The sequence below is a fragment of the Rutilus rutilus genome, assembly GCF_951802725.1.
Source record: "Rutilus rutilus genome assembly, chromosome: 24".
Taxonomy (NCBI): Eukaryota; Metazoa; Chordata; class Actinopteri; order Cypriniformes; family Leuciscidae; genus Rutilus; species Rutilus rutilus.
This window is the reverse complement of record NC_140228.1, coordinates 13,421,700-13,448,660: the sequence shown is the minus strand read 5'-3', so window position 1 is coordinate 13,448,660 and position 26,961 is coordinate 13,421,700. Positions and strand designations below refer to the sequence as shown.

The following is a 26,961-nucleotide window of genomic DNA, read 5'->3' as shown; positions in this document are numbered from 1 at the left end:
GTAGTAAATCATACATATCAGCGGGCTGTTCTTGGAGGCTGATAAACCACAATTAGGGCAGTAATTTCCACGTGTGTGTATGATGGATGGAGCCAGGCAGTCTTTTAAACACCCTAGACAGACACATTCATACACAGACTTGAATGGAGCCACTTGACAGTTTAATATCCACATAAATCTCTGTCAGACAATTCTAAAGACCTTCAGTCCCGATCACAACTCTGTGAAGGTGAACAGTTGCTTGGTGTTTATCAGGTGTTATGCTATGTGTGAATCACCATGGAAAATAAACATTTAAAACATGTGATGCAGGTTCATTTGTGAAAAATAACCAGATGACAAATGGAAACCATAAAAATTCGTAAGCAATGTGAACCACTGTTAACTAGGCTATAGGCTATTCTATTATTTATTAACATATCTAGCTACCCTTTATACCCCTGATTTTATTTGTTCTATTGTAGTTTAATTGTTATGTGCATTGTTCTCAATTATAACAATAAATAAAAAATAAACAAAATGAATGAGAGCCCTCACTACACGACGTCATGCGCTAATCATGTGACGTATATAGGTAGATCTATTCAAATCATGAGTAAGCTATTATCTACTTGTGAAAGCGCAATAACTACTATTGGTGAGCCAAATCACTCATTATTATTCTGCTAAACAATACATATTTATAAATAATATGACAGCTAAGAGGATACATGATCATTTTACGCATTTGTCTTTTTTTGTCGCACTTTTCAATGAACTCAGTTGGTATGTTCCACTCACAATAAAACGTAGCTCAATGAAATTGTTTTGTTGTGGGCCGAAGACCGACCTGCCACCTGTTAACAGCAGCAGTTTATAATCGATTAGAATGGGTGAAAGAATTCAACACCCGAATAAACATTTCATTTGTTCTTTCTCTGACTGTAAAGCGACGTTTTCAAAGCTGTGGAAATTGGAAACGCATTACTGCCGACACACGGGACTGGTGAGTGAAACACAATCAATAACTTAATCTTGTCTGGATTTTAGATGCTCCTCTAGTGTTCATATTAGTACTTAGTGGTTGTAAACTTTTTATTTTAAATAGTCGTACTTTTATTTACTTTTCATCAGAAGCCGTTTGCTTGTGGAAACTGCGAGAAGAGCTTTTGTACCCGTTACCAGCTTACCCGACATCAACTGAGCCACAGTGGCGAGAAACCCTACCTGTGAGTCCAAATACTGACAGCAAATTTACTCGAAGAACTTGCATATATTAAGACTTGTATGTAGGCCTATGTATTTTTATTTTTTGTTGTTATTATTACTTTATGGCATTTTCAAGTGTTTCGTCTTGAGTTATGTAGCCTACTTTTATGTATTTTTCACTTTTAAAACTATTTTGTAGTGGTGTAAATTCTGATTCATGCCAGTGACATTTTGTTCACTAAAAGTCTTGTTCAGTGACCATTTCTGCCGTATACGTGTTATGCCACTAGCCTAGGTGGTGACAAATTTAGTTTTTTTTGTGTGTGTGTTCTGGTTGAGCTGAATCCTCATCATTGAATCGTTTATGTAACCGATTCAACTGAACGTACGACTTGTACCCTTTCGCCTGACCTAGCAAGCTGCCTGCCCAGAGAGTGTTTATAGGCATGATACGTTTCCTCAAATGCTGTCTAAGTGGGCTGCTCACTGAGGTTTTTAATATGCAGTCACAGAATACCCTTACTATGCCCCTTTTGTGCACATTTCTGCTGATTAAAACTGGTAAAGGTGCTCAGTCAGCGGGTGTTCAGCTGCGTTTTCCACGCCTGGCAGCTTGAGGAACCATGTTGCTCATGTTCACCACCACGAAGAGAGATATTATGTGGTAAGTAATCTTGTGATTTGATTAAGTTGTTTATTTTATAATTTCAAATGTTTACTTTGGTGTATTTACAATATTTTGTAGTGCAACCATCAAGACTGTGGAAAGGAGTTCCGTAAGAAAAAGCAACTGAAGATTCACATGTGTGAACACACAAATGAGTTGCCCTTTGAGTGAGTTCCTTTGTTTCTAATTTTTAGATCCCATTCGGGTTACACAGGTGTTGTGTTTTTTTTTTTTTTTTTTTTTTTTTTTTTTTTCTCATTGTGACCAGCTACTCAATCTCATTCTGACAGATGTGACTTTAAGGGATGCAACAACAAATTTGTTTCCTCTAAAGCTCTAAAAAAACATGGGAAGGTACATGAAGGTAATAGAAAACCTTTTCTGACTTTCAAACAAGGTTTTTTTATTTATAGATCTATTATTTATTATTTTTTCCCTTTCTTTATAAATTTAAGGTTACCCATGTGGTGAGGAGTTTTGCAACTTCAAAGGAAAAACTTGGTCCGAGTCTCAAAAGCACAAAAAGACCGCTCACAGAGGTGTGTGCAAAGTCCTTTTGATTAATCAAAATGAATGCAAGTATATCTGTGCTCAATTTTCTCTTGTTAACAGTTACCCTGCCATGTGATCAATGCAAGAAGATCTTCCACAATGCCTGGTTTTTGCAGAAGCACAAACAATTAGTTCACTCTGGGGAGCGGCGCATGTTTAAATGCTCTAGAGAGGGCTGTCAAAAGAGCTACACCAAAAACTTCAACCTGCAGAACCACATTCTGGTCTTCCATGAGGGAAAGCGTGACTTCATCTGCCCTTTTGCGGGCTGCGGTAAAGCCTTTGCTATGAAGGTCAGCATTTCCCTTTATGGCGGAGTATCTTAAATGACTAATAAATTAATTAATTTAACTTATTTTAAATTTTTACAGGAAAGCCTGAAGAGGCATTCTGTAGTCCATAACCCTCAGAAGTCAAAACTGCAGGTAAACTGATATGTGGCAGTGCACCAATTGTGTGTGTTTGAGACGTATTGGAGATGCTCATTTGAATATGATCTTCTTACAGAAGCCAAAAGTCAAGCAGCGCAAAAAAAAGACGACTTCATCCAAAACAGATGCAGCTAAACTATCTGAGCATCTGCAAAATGTGTCCTTGAACAAGACTGGATCAAAGAAGCCATTGCCTTAACTTTTTCTTTTTCATGGAACAATCTACTTTTGTCCCATATTTTCCTAAGTTTTGTTTAGTTTATACAGACACATGATGTTTTCAGTTTAGATTCATTTATGAAATAAATGATCACTGCTGCAACTCTTGTTTTGTGGTGAATAAAGTTCATGATTGTGGAAGAGGTCATGAAGAGGTTCATGAAGTCTCTGTTCATGTTAACTTTTCAAAAACATGTTGGGCTGGATAGCGGGTCCCTGAGACCTGAACTTTGACGTCAAAGGCAGTTGGCAGTTTTTAGAGCGCTGCAGTGACTGTTTTTGTAGGCCAACCTGGAATTTGGCATCACCCTGGTTCCCTCTACAACAACCTAATCGGATTTTTCTATTGATTTGGATTATTGCAGAAAATGAGCTCTGCCAAACAGAAGTGTCTTAGATGTTTGTTTACAATAATCTTCACCAATGAACAGCTTTCATGAACTTGGAAGCCTAAATACAATCACCAGAAGTAAAGGCTAAACATCGGCTATCTTGAGTTTAACCACAGACCTTATTTTAGGTTTATTTATTTTTTAATGAAGTCTTTTATTCTGTGTACACTGATACTGTTTTTGCAGTTACTTTCTTTTTTCCTGACAGATGGTAGTTATGGCATTTGCCAGCAGGAGCTAATGGGGAACATGCTTAACCAGCCAAACCTTGAACTCTTGCCCAAAGATGGTAGCAAATGCTAAAATCCTCCATGAGATATTGCTGCTAATCTTTTCAAAGATTTTCGAAAAGCATTTTAGGAGGGCAAATATGTGTCCCACATTTCATCTCTAGAGAGCTTGGAACTTTTTAACATTAGACTTTTCTGAGATTATTATAGTAAAACGGTTGGATCAAATCTGTTAAGTGGGGTTAGAAATAATTTTTACACATCAACTGAGGCTTAACTCTCATATCCTCACTGGGAAAGATTTATTAAACATCTGTGCACATTCATCCATTCATACTTGCACACATACACTTTTGTTCGGTCTCTTTTACACAAACATTCACAAACGTAGATCACATTTAGAGATAACATGTATATAAAACCTCCGGTAGAGTGGACTGCTGATCGGCATGGTGAGGGGAGACCTTAAGGCTGCTCTCCAGAGGGCGATGGCCTCATGGGCGTGGCAGGTTTTCTAAGGCCTTGTTTATTCAGCATCAAGTAAAAGCATTCAATTTTCCGAGGCTCTGGCTTTGACAGTATGGTGCCTCCGTGGCAGAGAGTAGAACACAGGACCATTAGAACACAGATATGAGGTGAGGCATGGTGCCCTGGTGGGGTTAGATTAGACTTCCTGGCCAGGACACGACTGTAAGCGCCACTCTGCTCCGCTGCTCCTTCAGCATGGGCACCAGCGCGGAATGACTCATGCCAGCCGTGGACAGACAGTTTACCGCCACTATCATGTCACCACACCTGGATGGAAAAAGAAGCATTGTGACGATGTCAATGCTATCGATACAATCTCAATGGTAGAGAATAATGTTAATACAAAGATTTTTAATCTGCCACTAAAGATTGCTTTATAAATAATCCTCCTGATCAGTTTCATCTCGTCAGCATCCCAGATAGCCTAGAAGAACTCAATGTTGCAACAGAAATGATTGACTCTCTCTTTTCCAGCACTTTAGACACAGTTGCTCCATTGCGCTTAAAGAAGATTAAAGAAAATAGTCCAACGCCGTGGTAAAACGAGCACACTCGGGCCCTTAAGAGAACAGCCAGAAAAATGGAGCGTAGCTGGAAGAAAACAAAATTAGAAGTTTTTCGCATTTCGTGGAAAGAGCACGATTGCATACAGAGAGGCCTTAAAAACTGCTAGATCTGCTTATATTTCAACACTTTTAGAAGAAAACAAAAACAACCCTAGGTATTTATTCTAAATTAACAAAAAATAAAGCTTCAACACCGGATGTTTCCAAACAGCACAGCAGTAATGACTTTATGAACTTCTTTACTTACAAGATTGATAATATTAGAAAGAAAGTTATAACTATGCAACCATCTACTACAGTATCGCATCAGACAGTGCATTGCAGTCTCCCTGAGGAAAAATTTAATTAATTCATCGCTATAGGAGAGGAAAAATTGTCTAAACTCGTTAAATCGTCTAAATCAACAACATGCATGTTAGACCCTATCCCGACTAAGCTATTGAAAGAGATGCTTCCAGAGGTCATAGATCCTCTTCTTAATACCATTAATTCATCTTTGTCTCTAGGATATGTACCGAAAACTTTTAAGCTGGCTATTATTAAACCTCTTATTAAAAAAACGCAACTTGATCCTACAGAATTAGTCAATTACAGGCCGATTTCGAATTAAGCTTTTCTGTCAAAATTAATAGAAAAGGCAGTATCCACACAACTATGTTCCTTTTTAGAAAGAAATGATATCTGCGAGGATTTCCAGTCAGGATTTAGACCATATCATAGTACTGAGACTGCTCTCATTAGAGTCACAAATGATTTGCTCTTATCATCCGATCGTGGTTGTATCTCTCTATATTAGTGTTACTGGATCTTAGTGCTGCGTTTGATACCTTCGACCGCAACATTCTTTTGAATAGACTCGAAAATTATTTTGGCATTAGTGGAATTGCACTAGCATGGTTTAAATTATACTTATCAGTTTGTAGCAGTAAATGAAGAGATGTCATATCGATCAAAAGTCCAGTATGGTGTACCACAGGGCTCAGTACTAGGACCATTGCTGTTCACTCTGTACATGCTACCCTTGGGAGATATCATTAGAAACATGGAATTAGTTTTCACTGTTATGCTGATGATACTCAGCTCTAAACCTTTCTTCGTGCCCCGACGAAACGCACCAATTCACAAAATTAACGGAATGCATAGCTGATATAAAAAATTTGGAAGAAACTTAATTCTGAAAAAACATAGTTTCTAATTATTGGGCAAAAAACCTCTGCACGTATTAACCCAGAATACTGTCTAACAATTGATGGCTGCTCTGTCAAGTCTTTGTTGTCGGTTAGGAACCTGGGTGTGCTCTTTGATACCAATCTTTCATTTGAATGCCACGTTTCTCGCATCTGTAAAACCGCATTCTTCCATCCTAAAAATATATCTAAATTACGACATGTGCTTTCAATGAAAAATGCAGAACAGTTAGTTCATGACCTCAAGGTTAGATTATTGTAATGCTCTACTGGGTGTTTGCCCTGCACGCATAATAAACAAGGTCCAGTTGGTACAAAACGCAGCAGCTAGAGTCCTTACCAAAACCAGAAAGTATGACCGTATTAGCCCCGTTCTGTCAACACTGCATTGGCTCCCTATTAAACATTGTATGAATCTTAAAATATTGCTGACTACTTACGAAGCACTAAATGGTTTAGCTCCCCAGTACTTGAGCGAGCTCTTAACGCATTATAGTCCTTCACGTCTAATGCAATCTCAAAATTCTGGCCAGTTGATAATACTTAGAATTTCAAAATCGACTGCTGGCGGTAGATCCTTCTCCTATTTAGCACCTAAACTTTGGAACAGTCTTCCTGACATTGTCCGGGAAGCAGACACACTCTGTCAGTTTAAATCTAGACTAAAAACGCATCTGTTTTACCTGGCATTCATATAGAACATTACATTTCTATTATTCATATCAGTTAAATGATTATTAGGCGGCATAGATTAGGTCAGTCGGAACCGGGGACACTTCCTATAACACCTGATGTACTAGTTACATCACAAGAAGAATGGCATCTACGCTAATGTTAGTCTTTCTGTTTATTCCGAGGTTTACTGAAGTCAGCCGGATCTGGGCGGTATCCAGATCAGATGGTGGACCTGCGCCTGGACCCATCCACGACGCATCCCTGAGGTGCCAGCCTCATCAGCCCTGTGAAGGCCTCATCGACACGACAGCCATCGGCACTGATCCTCAATAAAGTCGTCTCCATACCGGCGTGATGACTCCGACTTCCAACCAGATGGAACTGGATAATATTCTGAATGTTCTGATCCAATCTGACTTCTGACCTGTAATGCTCCCTGAATCATAATCATACACTGTTCGCTCGTTGGCAAGAGGAGAACTGGCCCCCGACTGAGTCTGGTTTCTCCCTAGGTTTTTTTCTCCATTCTGTCACCTTGATGGAGTTTTGGTTCCTTGTCACTGTTGCCTTGGCTTTTGGCTTGCTTAGTTGGGGACATTTAATGTCTATCTGTCTGTCTGTCTGTCTGTCTATCTTTGATTTAAAATTAAACATAAACATGGATCAATTGTTCACAATAATATCAGTAAGATGTATTAAAAAAAAATCCATTTCATCCAGACTTCAATATAAATATTCACAACAAAGTTCTGTGGTATAAAATTGTAATTTATTAATAAGAATGTATTATGTGTTAAATATGTATAAATAACAAAATTATGACTATAATGAAACATAATGAATTTCATAATTAAAAATGTAATTAATAAATATATTCACTAAATGTAATAATTATAATTAAATATGTAAGAAAAAAATAGTGTTTTTGTTTAGTGTTTACCAAAAAAATATCTTGAAACACTGATGGCCAGAGATTTTTTCTTGTTTTTTTCCCTCCACATTTTAATCATGGTAATATTAATTAACAATTACCATCGCACACCTGCAGGTAATAGATAGGTACGTAGGAGAGAAGACCATAAAAAGTCAAATCTAAAAAACAAAAGGAAATCCCACACACTATCAATACTTTCAAAAAGTATCACAAAATATTTATTAGCAACGTTTCGGTCTCATGACCTTCATCAGGCATATACAACAACATACTGTTCAAGCTCAATCATTGATTGTATTGATAGTGTGCGGGATTTCCTTTTGTTTTTTAAAGGTAATAATGAAAGTGCTGTATCATCTAGCTGTGATGCATTAATTCATTGTTTACTGTTTGTTTTGTTGTGCTTGCTCACTTCAGACGGCCATCATAGTAAGCGGGTGTTCCAAGGACGATGGTCTTGATAAAGAACGCCTGGTTGCTGTGGTTCTCCTCATAACCTCCAACAATGCTGAAGCCCCAGCTGCCAGGGTGACTTCTGCGGAGGACAATCTCATGACTGCTATGCAGGTAGCTGTGACAGAGTACAATGTGGAAAGTAAGTGTGCATCATCAGGAAATATTTTTTTTTCTGTTTAATCGCTGACAGGTCAAAAAATTGCATGTCAGATTACTTGGAATACTAGGGGACAACAGACATAGAAACACAGAAAAACAGATGCATGTTGGTAGGAGACAGAGAAATGGAGGATTTGGCACAATGACAGGAAGGGAGAAGGAAACAGAAGGGAGCCAAAGCAAAGGCGATGGATGATAAAGGACAAAAGGGAGGACAGAGTGAAAAAGGAAAGAGCGAGATTGGACTGAATGACCCGAGGCTAGGCTAAAATAGGCTAGGAGCAAGTTATCTCCACATGTGCGTTTCATCTGATAATCTGCAGCTGTTTACATCACGCCATAATCCCCTCATGGGTTAACACTGCATAAAGCTGCTGATCCAAAACACATCAACACTACAGACATTTTACAGAAAAGTCCTCAAAATAGCTGCCTTTTTCCCCTTCAAAGCTGTTTCCACTCAGATTTGGATGGGAAAAAGTAGGTGAAACGAAACCTGGCATGATGGTAGTCCTGGCCAGATTGCATTGACTATTTTAGGGTTATTTGGATCAGTGCTCAGCAAGGTGAGGAAGCTATTTTTAAGTCTCCTAATGGAGTCTGAAAAGCCATTTGGACTCATCCAACAGTACATCCACTCAAATAACGCTGTTGTTTTATTTCACTCATCAATCTTACACGTGAAGCTCTACAAAATTTGATTTACCTGGGAAGTCCAAGCCACATCACCCATGATGGCGACCAGCTTGCGTCGTAGTCGTTTTCGTGCGGAGGGAGAAGCTCTTCGTCCAGGCCCGGTTCTTCAACTGTGCTGACCTCTAGTGCCTTCAGTTGGACAGAACAGGACGCGGCGCTGGTCTTCAGAGTGCCCACTGCCTCGCTGTGGCTCAGGTAGGTCAGATCCTGACCATTAATACTCAACAGTACATCCCCTGAGCAACGAGAGACGACAAAGACACTTAGAGACACTCCAAACAGCCACACAGAGAGGACTGCAACACGGCTGAAGCCCCATGGAGACAGGTTTCACTTCAGTGCACTTCATCATCAGACACACAAGTGTGAAACAGTGTTTTCCTGTTTTCCTTTTTTGGCTGGGCCTTTTTGTTTAGAGGACAGGAAGCACCACAGCTTAATTTAATGTGAATCCACAGCGTGAAATAGACAGCACAATCAGTGTAGTCCGATTATAGAATTAATAACTCTAGTACAGTGTAGTCTGATTTCCAAACAAATTATTCTAATGACTCTATTCTGTTAGTGAATCAAACACATAGAACCAGTTTATTCTGAATCCTGAATGCATGACACGGTTCTTTTAGCCGTAACAGTGATTATAGCAGAAACAGTGTAGTGTGATTCTGGAATGAATGACTAATTACTTGGGTCTTTTTAGTAAATCAAACACAGCAAGTGTAGTGTGATTCCCAAATGAATGACTCTAATGAGTCAGTTCTATTAGAGAATCAAATACATACAGCACAGCCAGTGTCGTGTGATTCCCTAACTAATGACTCTAATGAGTCAGTTATATTAGGAAATACATACAGCACAGCCAGAGTAGTGTGATTCCCAAATGAATGACTCTAATGAGTCAGTTCTTTTAGAGAATCAAACACATATAGCACAGCCAGTGTAGTGTGATTCCTGAAAGAATGAGTTGGTTCTTTTTAGTGAATCAAACACAGCAAGTGTAGTGTGATTCCCAAATGAATGACTCTAATGAGTCAGTTCTTTTAGAGAATCAAACACATATAGCACAGCCAGTGTAGTGTGATTCCTGAAAGAATGAGTTGGTTCTTTTTAGTAAATCAAACACAGCAAGTGTAGTGTGATTCCCAAATGAATGACTCTAATGAGTCAGTTCTTTTAGAGAATCAAACACATATAGCACAGCCAGTGTAGTGTGATTCCTGAAAGAATGAGTTGGTTCTTTTTAGTGAATCAAACATATACAGCACAAACCCATGTATTCTGATACTTAATGAATGATTCTAATTACTCTGTTTTTTTATTTTTATTAAATCAACCACATAAAGGACAACTAGTTTAGTTGGTTTCGCAAACAAATTACTCTAATGAGTCAGTTCTTTTTAGTGAATCAAATGCAAACAGCTTACAACGTACTGAAACTTTTATAGGTTTAGTTACGGACTGGCTGTTCTTAAGACAATGTGAAGTTGCTTGAAGTTAACGCAACAAACGGCATGAAAGTTACACATTATGCAATTTGTCTGTAGTATTTTTATAAATATGATTGAATTAAACATTTTATTTGTTTTATATTGTTGTTTGATATATAATTAAGGCCATTATTGGATTGCATTTATTCTGCCTCTAAAAAGTCACTAAACACACTTTTTGAAAGAATTGTTTAAAATGTATTTATTTTAGGGATGTCCCAATCAAGTTTTTTTGTGCCCCAGATCCGATCTAAGTCATTGAATATTAAGTATCTACCAATAACAGAGTCCCAATCTGATACTTGTATTTTCCTTGTGCTTGGTGCACACTTCAAGTACAGTAAAGTTATTAAAATCAATTCAGTGTATACAGGGATGTGCAGAGAGTTTCTCAGGGCCCAAATGTAAGAATGGGGAATCTATCACTACGGAGTAATTCCAATACAACAATTAGGCTACTACAGTAATGATATTGGTTACACTTTATTTTGATGGTCCACTTTAGAGATTCTACTAACTATAAGTAACTTTGCAACTACATGTCAACTAACTCTCATTAAAGTATTAGTAGACTGTTAGGGTTCGGGTTGTAGAATAAGTTGACGTAGTTGCAAAGCCACTTAAAGTCAGTAGAATATCTGTTGGGGGAGCATCACAATAAAATGTTAGCAGATATTAAGCAGACAGTCTACTAATACTCTAATGACTGTTATGGTTGGTATGTAGTTGCAAAGTTACTTATAGTTGGTTGAATGTCTAAAGTATATATAGTGTATATATATATATACACACATACATTGTAAGCAGACTGTCACAATTATGAATATGGGACTACTGATATAAACTTATTGTATTTTATATGTACAATAAGCAGAATAATTGCAAAAAGAAAAAAAGTGGACACAAGGTTAGAAAGCATGAAGCTCACGGTGTCAGAACGCCAGTCTGTCAGTCAAGTCCAAAGCAAGACGCAACCAATAGCAAGATAAAAAAGATAAAAATAAACAGTAAATAAATGACTTTCGAGTGATTTGTTACAAAAGTGCGCATCAAATATGCTAAACACGGAAGCTTATTATCACGGAAGTTTTAGTTTCACAAAATCCTCTGCTGAAATCTATTGCAGATATAGATATATTCATACATGCATCTAACTACAGTAGCAGACACACAATCAACTTACTCTCGAGTTTTCACCAACCAGCTTTGACCAGTCCAATATGGCCGACGGCATATAGCGGCCCATAGAAACAGCCGCTAATTAGGCATCTATGTATATATCTATGCCACCACCTACTGCACAACACCTGCATGACAGCTGACTGAAGGATCTAAAGGAGCTCAAATAAAGGATCTGGCTTAAGATAGCTGATACAGATCGGGACATCCCTAATTTATTAATTATTAAAATAATCTCATCATTTGGCAGTGGAATGTCATTTATTTTTTCCCTTTTTATTTGGATAAATTACCCCCCCAAAAAGTCTTACAAATCTTATCACTACCAAAAACAAACATTTATTTTTTCAGAATAACATAAACCAATGAATAATACACAATAAGACCAGAAATATGTATAAATAAAGTAAATAGGCTCAATGTTAATGATAGGTAATGGATAGCTGATTAGAGGTAATGGGTAGACAGCTAATAGGTAGCTGCATTTGCTCAAACTTGGGTCAGGATTATCTAGATGCTAATTTAAGAAAGAAAATGAGGTTTATGTAACTCACCACGTTTGATTCGTCCATCACGTGACAGGCAGCCATGGGGTTGGACGCTCGTCACAAAGATCGGCAGCTCTCCGCTCTTGCTGCCCCGTCCCCCTGCCACAGTCATACCCAGAGACTCGTGAGGTTCCTTCTTCACAGTGATGTGTTTCTCCTTACAGGTCACACACTGGGAGAGGTCCTACAACACACGCTCATATTTACACAAGCAGCACAGTCTAAAATTCTCTCAGATGTGGATAAGAAAAAAGGGAAGCCCATTTCTTAATTGACACTTTGATCGGCTCTCTGTAGAGTGCTGTTCATCATCCCAACGGGATCAGCTCTACTTCAACTTCATAATTGATCTCATAATAGATCCAACCAGGAGTAATTAAGGTTGTGGTGTAAACTCAAGAAAAACTGGAGGCTACCCAGATGCTTCGGAAATAGGGCTCCCTAATTACGTCTTCACAGAGCTAAAATAGATTCTGCAACATACACAGACTTGTTCTCGCTCTTGGCTGCAGGCATTTGTACTCACTCTCTGGGTGGAAGACCTGGCAAGGTGCAGACTTGGGACAGGGCTTGGGGTCGCAGTGCACGGAAGCGGCGGGATGTGTTCATGGCTCCAAATGTCCCTGGTCAAGGTGGAGCCTGTGTGCACGGCCATAGTCTGCTTGCTGGACCGGCTAATCAGCAGATTGACTCTTTCTCCACTAGCCTAGAAGATGACAGTAGGCGGTCTTACTCCAGGGGTGCCGTAATGGAGGGGGGGAGGGGTTAGAACAATTCCAAGGGCCCTGAACAGAAAAGGGGGCTCGATGGGGGCCACATGATTTCAACCGAAGGGCAAGCGATAGAAACCATAGCGACACCCCTGTATTGAAAAGACAGTCTGCTGTCTGCCAGTGCTATTCTTATTAATGCTTTAGCTGCCCTTTCTCTGTGTGATCGGGGCAGCCAGATGGGAAAAAGCAGCTCACGTAGACATAAAGATACTATCAATCACATTACCCTCTGAGTAGGGCAGCAGCGGCAGTGTCCTAATGTCCCAAACAGGCACTGAGATTTGCACAGATGACAATAGCTGTTTTATTATGAGAACATTTACTAGAGGAAACTAGATTTATATTTTCTGAAGAAAAAAGCCTCTGAAGTGAGCCTGTGCAAAAGTCACCGTCATGCTAGGGTGGTTGCAAGGATGATGCTATGTCGTTGCTAAGGTGTTGCTAGGTCTGGTTTTCCGGGTTCTAGATGTGGCTGAAATCTAAATAAATGATAAATCTATGGGATTTTTTTTCGGCCAATATTTAGAAATGCAGAATATATCTGTAATCATATTAGTAAGTGGCTGATATTAGATTTTTTTTTTTTATTGATCGTATCAGCTGATATTGGATATTTAATTGTGCATGATGATTTCTCCTATTTTTACATTTAGATTACAGTGTTGTTCAAACGAAAATAAAACGAAATATACACTGAACAAAATTATAAATGCAACACTTTTGTTTTTGCCCCCATTTTTCATGAGCTGAACTCAAAGATCTAAGACTTTTTCTATGTACAAAAAAGGCCTATTTCTCTCAATTATTGTTCACAAATCTGTCTAAATCTGTGTTAGTGAGCACTTTTCCTTTGCCGAGATAATCCATCCACCTCACAGGTGTGGCATATCAATATGATGATTAGACAGCATGATTATTGCACAGGTGTGCCTTAGGCTGGCCACAATAAATCAATCTATCTATCTATCTATCTATATTATCTAAATATATTAAAAAACGAATAAAATAACAGAAGCACTAAAATATAAATATAAATACTTTTTAAATATAAAAATACGTTAATTCAAAATATGAATAACTATATAAACAATAATAAAATTAACACCTTCTGCTCGCTTAAAATTAATATTTAAAAATACTAATAATATAATAATAGTTATGTAATATTTAGCAAATCTCATAATAAATATCCTTTTTTTTTTACTTTATATTATAATGCTGTGATGCCTAAAAAAAAAAAAAAATTGTTTTATTTGTAATTTATTTAGACAAAAACATAGAATTTTAATATCATTTATCAAAGCAAAGGTCTACTAGCATCCTTATCTTGACCTGAACTGCCCCCCACACATGCTTTCTGTCTACCTGTATAATCTGAGCTGCCTGCTCAGGCGTGCCGTGTCTCAGGTCGTGCTCGTTGACGGCCAACACTCTGTCGTTGCTGCAAAGTCGTCCGTCTTTAGCTGCTAACCCTCCCTCCAGCAAGTCCAGGATAAACACACCCGCTTCATCTGTACGCCGCACCAGCTTGATCCCCAGCTGCTCTGATGATTCCCGCTTGTGCAAGGTGATGCGTATGCTGGCAGGGCTGCCCTTGGGCGTAGCAGTTGCCACAGGTGGCCTGGCAGAGCAGCGGCGTTCTCTCAGAACCGTCAACTGTAGAGTGGCGCAGGGACGTGCCAGTGTGGAGCGAGCGAAGTTATGGGACACATTACTGATGTCTACGTTGTTCACCTGCACTCGAATGGGAAGTGTAGAGAAAGATTGAATGGGTTTGACAAATGTGATGTGCTCTATTATTTTGAGTCGGTATTATTATTATTTTTACATTACTACATTTTTACTTAACCTGTTATTGATGTCTTATCTTATTTTTTAGCACCAAGGCTGCATTTATTTGATCAAAATGACTGTTTCATCATTAATTTAGTCTTCAGTGTCACATGATCCTTCAGAAATCATTCAAATATGCTGATTTGCTACTCAAGAAACATTTATCAATGTTGAAAACGGTTGTGCTGCTTCATATTTTTGTGGCAACTGAGATACTTTTTTTTTTTTTTCAGGATTCTCTGATGACTAGAAAGTTCAAAAGAACAGTATTTGAAAAAATGAAAATCTTTTGTTAATCTATAAATATATTTACTGTCACTTTTGATCAATTTAATGCATCCTTGCTAAATAAAAGTATTAATTTCTTTAAAACAAAATCAGTAGTTTATGTTTGAATAAAATGTCTGAAATTTGGAATCTTTAGAGACAATTTTCTAAAAAACTAATTTGTATTTTATATATCTTTACAGTTGAACCAAAACATAATATATATATAATTAAAGAGCAAAGAGTTATCTTTTTCAGTCAATGCATAAAACAAAAACAAAAAAATTCTGGGTCAAAACGACTCAAAATGATGGAGCACGTCACATATTAAGGTGAATATCAGTTTGAAGAATTCTGTTCTGTATCTGTGGCAAAGACTGCATCTCTTCGTAGCCATTCTGCAGCCACTATTCATTAGAGCTCTTTAGAGATTGATTAAAGTATCAGGGCTGATCTGTAAATAGCAGTGACAATGCTATTTAATCAGAGTTATTTCGGAACGTAGCGGCAATACCTGAAGTAATTGGTCCCCAGCCAGCAGCCTTCCGTCTCGGGCTATAACACCGTCACGGTACACCTCCTGTATTACCACATTTATCAGGGGGGTCTCGTTTCCACCAACAATACTTATGCCCAGCTCTGTGTAGGGGTTTGCGCGATGAACCTCAATTGTTGTGATTTCTCCCTCAGGTAGAGACGGAAGTTTCACACAACCTAAAGAACAAGACTTATGGAACCCAAGCAAAGATTTCAAAGGAACTCAGAGAAACAAAAGTGATTTGGTTCTAGGTTCATATGAAATAATCACACCTTCTTCAGCAGAAAGAGGCAAAGTTTCAACAAAGTCCCATCCTGAAGAGGCTGAACTGCCAGTACGGAGAAGATGGATGCACGGGTTGCTGAGAGGACGCTTCACACGTGGAGGAGCGCACTCCAGACCATGGACACCTTTGAGAGAAAGAAAGACAGCTACATTTTACAAAAATTTTTTTGAAAAAACAAGTGTCAGCTAAGCAACATGTGCTAATGCTAATCTCTAATGAAGAGAACTGAAAAGAATCGCGCGTATGCGCATCACACAAAACTGACGTTAACAGCTCCGCTGAAGAACAGTGACTGAATCTAAAACCCCATCATATCTTCGTTACTGTCAGTTACCGAAACCACACACGAAAACCAGCAACACATGGTAGACACGCATTTGTGCAGTGCAGTTGTCTAGTTGTAATCCGGTTCCATTCAAACAGCACAGGTTTTCCAGAATGCGGTTGTTGTCCTAAAATAGAGAGTTTGGTTATAGAATGCGGTTGTCACTCCTGTAAATAACTAAACTGTGTGTGAACGTAACCGTATTAGGGACTCTAAAAGGACTGACAACCACATTCTGCTGCTGTGTGAATGAGGCCTTAGAGTGTAACGTCTATTAAAATCAACTGTGCGTTTAGTCAAGTGAGTGACCAAGTTGTTGATAGAGTGTTCTGAAAGTTATACTTAGGGTACTAACTGTCTTCTTCCGTGCTTTCTTCAAAGGCGGGGTTGTCTACGCCAGGCTCTTCTGTCCATGTAGGAACATTGTTGCCTGCGTTGGATCCAGCAGGTGGTGATGGTGTACTCTCCTTCATCTCGGTCTGGGGCGATCTGGGGGGATCGGTCGCCGTGACCCTGTCTTCGCCTCCCTCCATCTTCGTCCGATCCAGCTTTGTTCGTTGGCTCTGTGTCCCAGGACACCTAGACCCACACACATAGTCATAAAAATTTAAAACACAGTAACCTGTAACCTAAAATATTCAGGAGTCTAGGTACACAGAGGTCTGGTTGACATGAAGTGGAGGACAAGGGAAAGAAAAAGGAAGCAAATTACACAAGAAGCCTTGCGCTACTTCAGATGCTATTTCAGGAACCTAACGTAAAGGCCCTGATCTTGTATTCCCGAACAATTTTCACTATTTCTTTTTTGTTTTGTTTTAAGTTTAAGTTTTACATCTTATATTTATATTTTATTTTCGTTTTAGTTAGCAATGACAACACTGGTCCTGTGAAACTATGGGATTTTTCTTAGCCTTTGAGCGAGGTGTATTGCAGCATTTTACAAACATAACTGTCATACAAATAACAGCGCTAATTAATTACTCTACGCATCAATGAGGACAAAGACCTGTAGGATAGTATTACATGCTGAGGTCTCATAGTATAACAAGAAAGCACCGATTGTCAACAAAGCTAAGAGAAGATGGCTAATGCTGCCAGTAACTCTCAGCCTTCTCTTAAGAAGGCGTTAGTGCCTTGTTAAGGTTAGCTAATCTCCTTGGGTGCTTTTCCTTTGAGCTATAAATAAAACATTCTTGCAACAATTATCTATGAATGATCTGGCAAAACTTTGATAAGTTCCACCTTTCTACTTGTTTTTACGAAAACAGATGATTATAGCAAAAACCTTTTTGACCTCTGATTTGTGAACTAACTCAGCTTTGAACTATTCAACTGACGTTTGGCTTCAGGCATCAAACCCTTAGTAGGCCAAGACCTTCAGGTCATCCAAAGACACCATTCAATTCTATCTTTTGCACCAGAACTCATTTCTAAATTTATACCACTCTCTCAAACCACACAGTCCTGCCAACTCTTAGAACAAAATACCACGCTGCACTCTCTAACTCACCATAGCTCTGGGTTGCCCTTGGCAGTCTCACAGAAGAAGTGGTTGAAAAGGTTTCTCGAGTTGAAGTTTCCCAGCATGGCTGAAGAGAATATGAAACTGCTGCTGTCCAGTGCATTACACAGGACCGACTAATCTCCCATCACATGACGAAGGGGCAAATAATCCCCAGATAGGAAGTCAGATCAACCCTAGCAGGCTCCACTCACAAGAAAGTCACAGTAGCCTTTGTCTGCTAAGCATCGTTTCTAACTCTCACAGATACCTGTGTTTGATAGTAGTTCTGACTCAAAAGCCCAGCAGACATGTGCTTATGCTCAAGTTGAGCTGTTTATTAAAATGTGTTCTGGTTTTTACATGTAAAGGTACACAATGTGAAAATTAAAATGAAAGTTTTGTGGCTTATATCTGTTAGATTTGAGGCCACCAACATGCTTGTGTAGTTCTAAACATTCCCGAATAAGTAAATATATCATCAAAAGAAAGAAAACTGCATATCATAGTTTCTTTAAAATAAGCCAACTATAGTTAATTGCTTTACATGCCAGTCCTTCATGTTTAACTGGGTGGTTCTTGGCTGCAAAGGAAAAAGGATTTTATGCTTATAGCTCTAAGTTTTGTGTGTAAAACGTTGAAGGTAACCATTACGTGTACATTAAATCAATCTGTATATGCTTTTATAGAAATACAACTTACATTACTTTCAAGGTATACATCTGATAAATTCTTGCATTCAATGGGAATCAAACCCATGAGTTTGCCATTGCAAGCACCAGGCTCTACTGATAAAATGATACAAGAATACATAAAATGATTATTTCAGCCAGTGGCATCACTAGACCCTTTTTACTGAAGCACAAGCATCAGTAAAATACCATAAAATACAGCTCATAAAAACCTTTTGTGTCAATGAAGATTACCGTATATCGACCTCGGAATCATTTTCTCTGATAATATTTCAGCGATAAAGTTTGTTCTTTAACAGCTGTTTAGAATAAGAGCTAGCAATGCCAGATACGCAAATTAATCACTCTTTTGATCTAATCAGTCAAATGGGTTTGCAAAAAGGTCTGAAATTGTTGGTGATTCAGTTTGATTTATTAGGACAGTTCAGTCATGCACTGAATCATTTACAGCAGTTTGTCCCACTGAAATAGTCTTGGGATCCTACAATCCATTGAAAAGCAGCTCTTTATTGCGTTTGCAGCTTTTGAACGAGTCTTTACTGCAGGTAAAGATGATTTACATCCAAAGCAGGATTAAAAAAAAACATAAGAACCCTTTTTTTGTGCCCCAGTACTGATGAAAGGCTAGAAATGCCCTTGATTTCAACAGCTTTTGCATTTGAGATGAAATATGTGATCCTGGATCACAAAACCAGTCACATGTCGCACGGGTATATTTGTGGCAACAGCCAACAATACATTGTGTGGGTCAAAATGATCGATTTTTATTTTATGCCAAAAATCATTAGGATATTAAGTAAAGATCATGTTCTATGAAGATATTTTGTACATCTCCTACCATAAATATAAAAAACATTTATTTCTGTGAGAGAATGCAGCACAATCACGAACATAAATGGACAACTTTAAAGGCGATTTTCTCAATGTTTCGATTTTTTTGCCCCCTCAGATTCCAGATGATCAAATAGTTGTATCTCGGCCAGAAATTGTCATATTCTAACAAACCATACATCAATGGAAAGCTTATAGTATAAAGAAGTATAAATCTCAATTTCAGAAAAATGACCCATGTGACTGGTTTTGTGGTCAAGGGTAACATATTTGAATGTGAATATTTGTGCGTAAGCAAGTGTGAGTCTCTTACCTGTGTTTGAGATGTGCCTCCAGGTCACAGCGTGGCATGCTGAGAGAACAGGAGGGCGTGAGCGGACAGGTGATCGACAGCTTATCCAGCAGCTTGTGCACCAGGATGCTGGAGCGCCGGCAGACCTGCAGCTGCAGATGCGCACGGTCCAGCGGACAAAAGTCCCGTTCCTGCAGGAAGCTGCGCAGGCAGCGGGCACAGAAGGTGTGGCCACATGGTGTATCCAGGGGCTGAACCAACGGCTGAAGGCAGATGTGGCACACCAAATCATCGTCCACTTCCAAACGATAGTTGTAAAGATGGTTCTCCCAGGCGCGGTGAATCTGTCCACATTCAGAGCAAAGGGCCTCCAGAAGAGCTTCGCTCACCATGCCCGGGTCCACTCCCTCTCCCAGACTGCCCATCGCGCTCGGCTTCGGCTACACGCGCTCAGTATCTTGGTGACGGGGGTGTCCGCCCCATGGGCGTCAGAGGCTGTGTGACTCCGGCAGGGGACGGCCACCCCCTGGTAGACGGTGTGACATCACTCTGAAGGGTCGGAGAGAAGAAGTGAGGTAACTGTTGTGAACGAGAGAGAGTGTTTGTGTGTGTGTGCCATGTGTTGTGTGGATGAGATTATGTTGCAGAGCAGTGTGGGTTTACTCCTGTACATTAATCTGACAGTGTAATCTCTTGCTCTCTCGCCCGGAGCAATCTTTCAATCCCGCTGAGAGAGAATAATCTAGGATTGCAGCAGGGAGCACAGAGTCAAGAGGTTTGGATGTGAAAGTGAGAAGACGAGAGGCGAGAGAAGAAGATTAAAAAAAAAACAGTCACTGTATAAGATCTGAACAGATTTGTTCATAAAAACAAGGGTGGAGGGGTGGAATGCAAACTACTTCAAGTTATTAAATACAAATATTAATCAAAATCTACTAGATTATAATTAAAATCATTCCTTCTGAAGGCCCTGTTTCTAATTTTGATACATTTCAAATTGAAAAGAAAGGTCTATATTTACTCGCCATCATGTCGTTCCAAGCCGGTTTGACTTTCTTTCTTCAGTGGAACACAAAAGGTGGATTTCTGAAAAGTATCATTTCAATACTTTTTCATATAATAAATATGATTTCAGGTCGTTTTCTGCTGTCATTATTTAAATGTTGATGTCCACCTTAGCTTGAAGAAAGAAAGTCATACAGGTGTGGAAAAACGTTCATTTTTGTGTGAACTAGACCTGGGCTCCATGGAGAAGTTAAGAGAAAAACAGTATAGAAAAATCTAAATAAATAAACAAATAATAAAAAATAAGATTCCACAAAACACCTAAATAAATTTGATAAAATGTAATTAATTAAATAATACATCTAACAGTAGTACAGTACTATATTGAGTAGTGGAATATTTTCCTTATAATATTGTACAGATATTTATAATATTTTTTACACTGTAAATTGAGTTTTTATTCACAAGAAATAGGCCTTTATGGGGGTACCTGTCAAAAGTTTGCAAACATTACTTTTTAATGTTTTTTAAATAACTCTCACTAAGGCTGCATTTATTTAATCAAAAATGCAGTAAAAACAGTAATGTGAAATATTATTACAATAAAAAAATTTTTTATATGTCAAAGCTGAATTTCAGCATCCTTGCTCCAGTCTTCAGTGTCACACGGCAGCCAAAAACAGTTTTCAACACTGATAATAATAATAAGAAATGTTTCTTGAACACCAAATCAGCATATTAAAATGATTTCTGAAGAATCATGTGACACTGAAGACTAATGATGCTGAAAATGCAGCTTTGACCACAGGAATAAATGACATTTTAAAACATATTAAAATTGAAAACAGTTATTTTAATTTGTAGTATTTCACAATATTGTTGTTTTAGATTAAATAAATGCAGCCTTGGTGAGCATAAGACGCTCCTTTCAAAACATTAACAAACTTTTGAAAGGTACTGTACGTGAGAGGGTGAATTTGGGGTCCGTGGCATCTAACAGACTGAAAACCCCTGAGCTACACCTTTTATAATTGCCTTTTTAAGGCCACCAAACAGCAGGGGGCAATCTATTGGGCCAACAATAACCACAGCCTTCGCCTGTATTCACAGCATCCGACAGCTGTGCGTCCATGACCAGCCCCACGCTTGGTCTGTCAACGGCATCTCTGTGACTACCTGCCTCTGTTTTTATCTTGCAGCTGGACATGAATAAATCATGAGGACACAAGGCTCCTCTGTTCCCACTACAAAGCCCTGTCAACGTCTCATCAGACACACATACCCATGCTCACTCGTCCAGCGCACTGTAATGTTTCAAAATGGATAGTCTGATCTAAATGAAGCAGCTTGTACTTAAACCTCATCCCTTGATAGCATGATGTGGGACTTCATTACATAAGGCTGAATGGCCTTTGGGCAGTTGCCATTAGTATTCCTATTCTATGGTGATTCTCTGATGACTTTTAATCACAAGGGAGTGTTTAGATATTGACCGCAGGGGCTGTTCGACAAGGCCACTCACTTGTTGTATCCTTGTATCTTAAGCTGTCACAGTTGTCTCTGTTCTCACTTGCAAAATGGCACATTCACGCTTATCTGGCTGTCTGGCGGATGAAGAATTAAATGTTTGTTCAGCTGAACTGACATAAAACAATAGAATTAATGCCTGATCTTTAAACATCTACCAAGGAAGCAAGCCATATCTGACATTCTCCATGTAGAATGATATGCACATCCATAAAGTCTTTATTTATTGAGCAAACGGCTTTCAATAGCAATGACATGTTTCCATTCTGCAGTCCAGATCTATTCACAAACCACCATTTTTGACACCCATCACGCGCATGTTTTCCAAATCAATACATTGACCTTAATTTTCTGAAAGGTTGTACATTCACAAACAGGTAGGCAACAAAAATAAATTAATGGAGGGAGGGGGAGGAGAAATAACGGCGCTTTCTCTGCTGAATTAAAATGTCTGTGGATGCCACCTGCATGAATTGTCTCGTTAATAAGGCATATCCAATTCGGATCTATGACACATACAAATATCGATATCTCATTATTTCTGGTACAGAGCGGCTCGCTGTAAATTTTTCGTTTAATGTCTTTCTGTCTGAGCCATCGCCTGTACAATGGACGACAATGGCATCTAACAAAATATATGTGTAGTAGCCTAATAAAGGATCAGCGAGAAATAATATGAGTATTTGAATAACATTACCTATTCGCGTTCCCCTTGGATGGTGTGAACTCTGGCCCCGAGAGGGGAGAATCATGGAGCTCAATCACATCCACCGCAGCTTGCCCGAGCCGCATCCGCACGTCAAAACACCCCCGTATCTGTCTTGTAGCGATGTCCGATTCGTGAACGAATGATTCATTTGAGTCGGCTCTTTTGAACAAATCACTCGAACCGGTTCGTGAATCTGGTCTGAACAATACACGTATACTCTGCACACGTATTGAAATGAATCGGTCCGAACGGCTCTCGAGTCAGCAACTGCCCGACTCATTGAACCGAGAACGCGCGTCTCTGATAGTAAAATAATTTGGATTTCATTTGCATAAGTTACCTTACAGCCGAATAGCAAAAATGTTACAAATAAAATGCTCTGGAAATGTGTATTACTTAATTGTATTGAATTTTATCTACGAAAGCAAACGCAAACCAAAGTCAGTTTTAATTATTTTTAAATATAAATAAATGATTACCAAGGGATGTAAAGGAATTTTAGTTTTTTTTTGTTGTAAATACAAATTAAATGTAGGTTACAATTAGTGGGATCCGTGGTTTATCATGGTGGAAACAAATTTAACTGAGACACATGACAATAAACACCCATATATAGGCAATATATATACAAAATTAATCGGAAAAACGTAATAAATAGCAATATGTGCCTACATATGACGTAACTAGAACGTTTTAGAAAATGTAATATGCCAGGGGACCACGTAATAACGTAAAGAACCACTGAATCATTTTGCACGGTTTCATTCATACGAACTGTTCAAGAGAACCGATTCGCAGAAATGAGTCGTCCTTCTCATCACAGCGACACCTGCCCCGTTCCGTTGGGCAGATTCGGGCGCTCAACGCTGCTGAATTCGGAACCGCATAGGCCTACTACTCTAACTTTTCATGCCATAGAAAGATATAGTAAAAATAGTCGAGGTAGTATGTTATTATAGTGGTTCCGAACTCAGCAAGCAAGCTGTCAATCGAATAGCAGATGTGACCATTTAGGTGCCTGATTGAAATGCAATCGTAGAGCATAACGTCAGCAAAGTGTCGCAAATACATGTTGTACTTGTTAATTCAAAGTACAGAAAGGTTTTATATTTTTCGTTTGAAATTGTATCGTCATGCTCATGTAGGCTACGCAACTGACGTCAGGTTATATTTTTACAAAGGTTATTTAGGTTAGGACTGAGCTAGTCAAACGGGGTCCTAATTTGGGTCCTCAAGTATAGGAAACAACAACAGCAGCTAGCAAGCAGAGTCGAAACGAATTATAATTTAATTGAATGCCGTTAAAGTTTAAATAAATCATGGATGATAGTGAACTAGAGAGGTATGAATATCTTAAATATATATATTTATTTGTTTTCAACCAATTCAGGGGGTTAGTTTAAGATGTTATGCTATGTGTGCAGCACTATAGGCTAACGGTCAGTGAAGAGGAATAACGTTAGGTAATAATGTATGGCCAGGTATCATACTACAGTGCCATTGCCTTAAAGAAGTACTGTGAATACAACTAAGTAATATAGAAATATTGAATCTTCTTGTCCCTGCTGCAGTCAGGATTGTCAGTGAAACAGTAAATGCTTCGGGTTCTTAAGGTCACTCTATAAATCCTGTTAATATTCCTTCCTCCCACAGGAAAGCAGTGGAGGAGCTCCTTAAAGAAGCTAATAGAGCAAAAGTCCGTGCCCAGACAATGGGTCCTGCTGGCTGGTAAGTGTGGATAACCATATTAGAAAGCTTTCTTTATCATAAATAAATGAATGTGTAATTCCCTTATGTATTTTGCGTCTGAAAGCTGGTTAAATCGCTGTATTGTAGGATGAAATGTCCGCTGGGAAGTACAAACAAGCGCTTTCTGCTGAACACTCTTCGTTCCTCTGCTCTGACGCGTACTTCTGAGAGAGGAAGGGATGAACACAGGTACAACAGAGTTTGTGAAAGACATCGCAAAACAGACTGTGAAAAGTGCAATCACAAGAAAGTCGATTCACACAGAAGACACAATTCTTCTTCTCATTCTCAAACTTCAAATCACCGCTCTTCGACACGCAATCATTCATCATCCAGAAGCCACTCCCCCAGCCTCTCCCGGAAGTCAGATAGGAGTCGATCGCGCTCACCAGTGCGGGACAGTTCTCCAGATGTCAAAAAATACACTGACAGAAAGAAAAAATGATGGAACACTCAACGGAGAATTTGTTTTGGGAATGCATGAGATATTTACGTCTGTTCATGTTTGCTGAACAAAATTATTAAAATAGCATTTTAAAAACAACTAAACAGACATTTTTTTTATTGAATGAATATTTATTTGTTTAACTTTGAAAGTCCGATTTTCAGAACGATTTTAAAACCTTATTGTGCTTTACAAATGTATCTTCGGATGTTTATTTTGTTTATATATACAGTATGTGTGTGTGTGTATATATATATATATATATATATATATGACATTGGTTTAATAGGAACTCAAAAAATATTGTTATCTGAACCACATTAATTATCTAAGCTGATTTGACAAAAGATAAAAATTTGTGATAACAAATAATGAAAATATATTTTTTTTTTACAGTAGGTCTATATGTGTGTGTGTGTTTGCACGCTTTACTGTCGCCAGTAAGCAAGCATATTTTATCGCCGTTCGTCCTCTGCCATGGATTATTTCTTATCGAAGAGTCTGAAAATTTGCTTTGTTTCCGTGTGATTCTATATAGCCTACTCGCACCTCACCCATGAAAAACATTATGCATTTAATAAAACAACTACGTATCCTACACGTGTAGCCAAAACTGCGTTCTCCTTTACTGTTTTAAAGGAGGGGAGGAGGGGGGACAACACCTGTTTTATCAACATCTGATTTCGTATCGTTTTACATAACGCAATTGTCCCAATGTACCATTATGATTTATCTACGCTGAACTCGTTTATAGCTACACATTACTCCTACTCAAACATACAAGTGGTTCCAGAACGCTTTTGCGTGTCCCCTAACTGGTTTATTGCATTTTATCTAAAGTTTCAAAACGCATTTTAATTGCTATAGCCGATTTTATGTACCAGTGCCTTAAGTTGTGTATTTCCTCTTTGGCATGGCAAAGCTACATTAAATATCACTTTGCACCATTATTCCTCTCAAAACCTTCCATGGATATACTTCTAAATTGCGTCGTCTCACTCACGCTTCATAAAACCTTTTGTGCTCTTTCAACATTGTGAAAATAGTCGCGGATAACGGTTTCCTTCCCTTTTCAAAAGAGCTCATATATAAACACCATTAAGCGTCGTTACAAGGCTTGATTTGCGAGGGATGGATTTACCTGAACTTTATGGTATCGCATGAGAGCCCCATTAAGATAGCAGAGAAAGTGCCATTATTGTCATTTGAAGAGGCCCATGTAAACACAGCACTATGTCATACAGTCTCCACTCCAATGTTGCTTGAACATAATACAAATGTTTCAACCTTTTTTATAGGCTAAATATAAAAGAATGGGTTACTTTTACTAATATTGATACTATTTGAAATGCAACAAATTATATGTTAAAGGATGAAAGCTGATTTTGGTGTAATGTGCTCCCCTTCTGTGAAAAAAAAAGAACTAACCAAATAGAGACAATTTGGCGAATTTAATTTCAGCCCTCTTAAAAATGAAGAAAAAATATAAATGTAACGCTTAAATCTATTTTAATCTATTAAAATGGAAAAGGATTGATTGTTTTGGACGTGTTTTTAGCATAGAAGACTTGGGGAAATTCCAGTCACCTTTTTATGCTGCCCGTTTCTCTCTGGCTCTGACCTCTCCAAACAGCGGGCCGCCCGGTGCGCGCACGTTACGCACACATCTCTAACTAATTGAGTTTCGTTTCACTCTCCATGTTAATTCGTTTACACCGAACAGCTCGTTTTTATTTAACCACGGGGACTTTAGTTTAATGGACCGTGGGCGGGTGTGCTTAATGGCAGGTAAGCTTGGTTGAAGACAACATTTGGGACGTAGCTTATGTGTGTAATGATTGTCCTTGTCACCAGTGTTCATATTTAACGTGCACAAATACTTAAGGGGGCCTCTTAAAGGGGGCGCAGTCTGATAAAGTGGGACTCGCATAACACAAATTCGAATTGGCACCATAAGCTAAACGTCAATTAGCTATTATTTGATATACTTTATATGTAGCCTAAATCTCGAATAAAGTGCTATCACCCGAAACTCCGCAAGGCTTGGTCATCGTGATTTTTCCAAGTATAGCCTATTCCTGGATCAACATATTT

At 38.6% G+C, this 26,961-nt stretch overlaps 3 protein-coding genes across 5 annotated transcripts; 2 read left to right on the top strand and 1 right to left on the bottom strand.

Annotated features, from left to right (window-relative positions):
* Positions 1-776: 776 nt before the first annotated feature.
* On the top strand, positions 777-3,648 carry gtf3ab (general transcription factor IIIA, b). The gene is made up of 9 exons (XM_084398552.1): positions 777-985; positions 1,114-1,208; positions 1,756-1,852; positions 1,934-2,022; positions 2,146-2,219; positions 2,311-2,394; positions 2,468-2,700; positions 2,779-2,832; positions 2,915-3,648. The coding sequence occupies exons 1-9, from the start codon at positions 869-871 to the stop codon at positions 3,035-3,037; spliced, it is 966 nt and encodes a 321-aa protein (XP_084254678.1). The 5' UTR covers positions 777-868; the 3' UTR covers positions 3,038-3,648.
* A 305-nt stretch (positions 3,649-3,953) lies between these two features.
* lnx2a (ligand of numb-protein X 2a) lies at positions 3,954-22,810 on the bottom strand. 3 transcript variants are annotated; one of them, XM_084398537.1, is made up of 11 exons: positions 22,662-22,782; positions 19,454-19,981; positions 16,472-16,695; positions 15,778-15,915; positions 15,482-15,681; positions 14,233-14,601; positions 12,621-12,800; positions 12,101-12,278; positions 8,891-9,116; positions 7,982-8,140; positions 3,954-4,474 (listed from the first exon to the last, which is right to left on the bottom strand). In XM_084398537.1, exons 2-11 carry the CDS (start codon positions 19,855-19,857, stop codon positions 4,339-4,341), a joined length of 2,214 nt encoding a protein of 737 aa, XP_084254663.1. In that variant the 5' UTR covers positions 19,858-19,981; positions 22,662-22,782; the 3' UTR covers positions 3,954-4,338. The 3 variants fall into 3 exon arrangements, with proteins under 3 accessions (XP_084254663.1, XP_084254665.1, XP_084254664.1); XM_084398538.1 differs by having other exon boundaries at positions 3,955-4,474; positions 7,982-8,104; positions 22,662-22,810; XM_084398539.1 differs by lacking the exons at positions 19,454-19,981; positions 22,662-22,782 and adding an exon at positions 17,627-17,771.
* Positions 22,811-23,871: 1,061 nt separating this feature from the next.
* Positions 23,872-25,465, top strand: LOC311283832 (uncharacterized protein). The gene is made up of 3 exons (XM_084398567.1): positions 23,872-24,015; positions 24,327-24,401; positions 24,510-25,465. The coding sequence occupies exons 1-3, from the start codon at positions 23,993-23,995 to the stop codon at positions 24,865-24,867; spliced, it is 456 nt and encodes a 151-aa protein (XP_084254693.1). The 5' UTR covers positions 23,872-23,992; the 3' UTR covers positions 24,868-25,465.
* Positions 25,466-26,961: the final 1,496 nt, after the last annotated feature.

Bases quoted from the DNA above. Each gene is read 5' to 3' on its own strand.
- gtf3ab (XM_084398552.1), top strand. From the start codon at position 869: ATGGGTGAAAGAATTCAACACCCGAATAAACATTTCATTTGTTCTTTC. The intron at 1,853-1,933 runs GTAAGTAATCTT...AATATTTTGTAG, and splicing joins ACGAAGAGAGATATTATGTG to TGCAACCATCAAGACTGTGG. The intron at 2,023-2,145 runs GTGAGTTCCTTT...TCATTCTGACAG, and splicing joins ACAAATGAGTTGCCCTTTGA to ATGTGACTTTAAGGGATGCA.
- lnx2a (XM_084398537.1), bottom strand. From the start codon at position 19,857: ATGGGCAGTCTGGGAGAGGGAGTGGACCCGGGCATGGTGAGCGAAGCT. The intron at 12,801-14,232 runs GTAGACAGAAAG...GTCATCTTCTAG, and splicing joins AGGCAGCTCAGATTATACAG to GCTAGTGGAGAAAGAGTCAA. The intron at 8,141-8,890 runs GTAAATCAAATT...ACTCTGTCACAG, and splicing joins ATGTGGCTTGGACTTCCCAG to CTACCTGCATAGCAGTCATG.
- LOC311283832 (XM_084398567.1), top strand. From the start codon at position 23,993: ATGGATGATAGTGAACTAGAGAG. The intron at 24,016-24,326 runs GTATGAATATCT...TTCCTCCCACAG, and splicing joins GATGATAGTGAACTAGAGAG to GAAAGCAGTGGAGGAGCTCC. The intron at 24,402-24,509 runs GTAAGTGTGGAT...GCTGTATTGTAG, and splicing joins ACAATGGGTCCTGCTGGCTG to GATGAAATGTCCGCTGGGAA.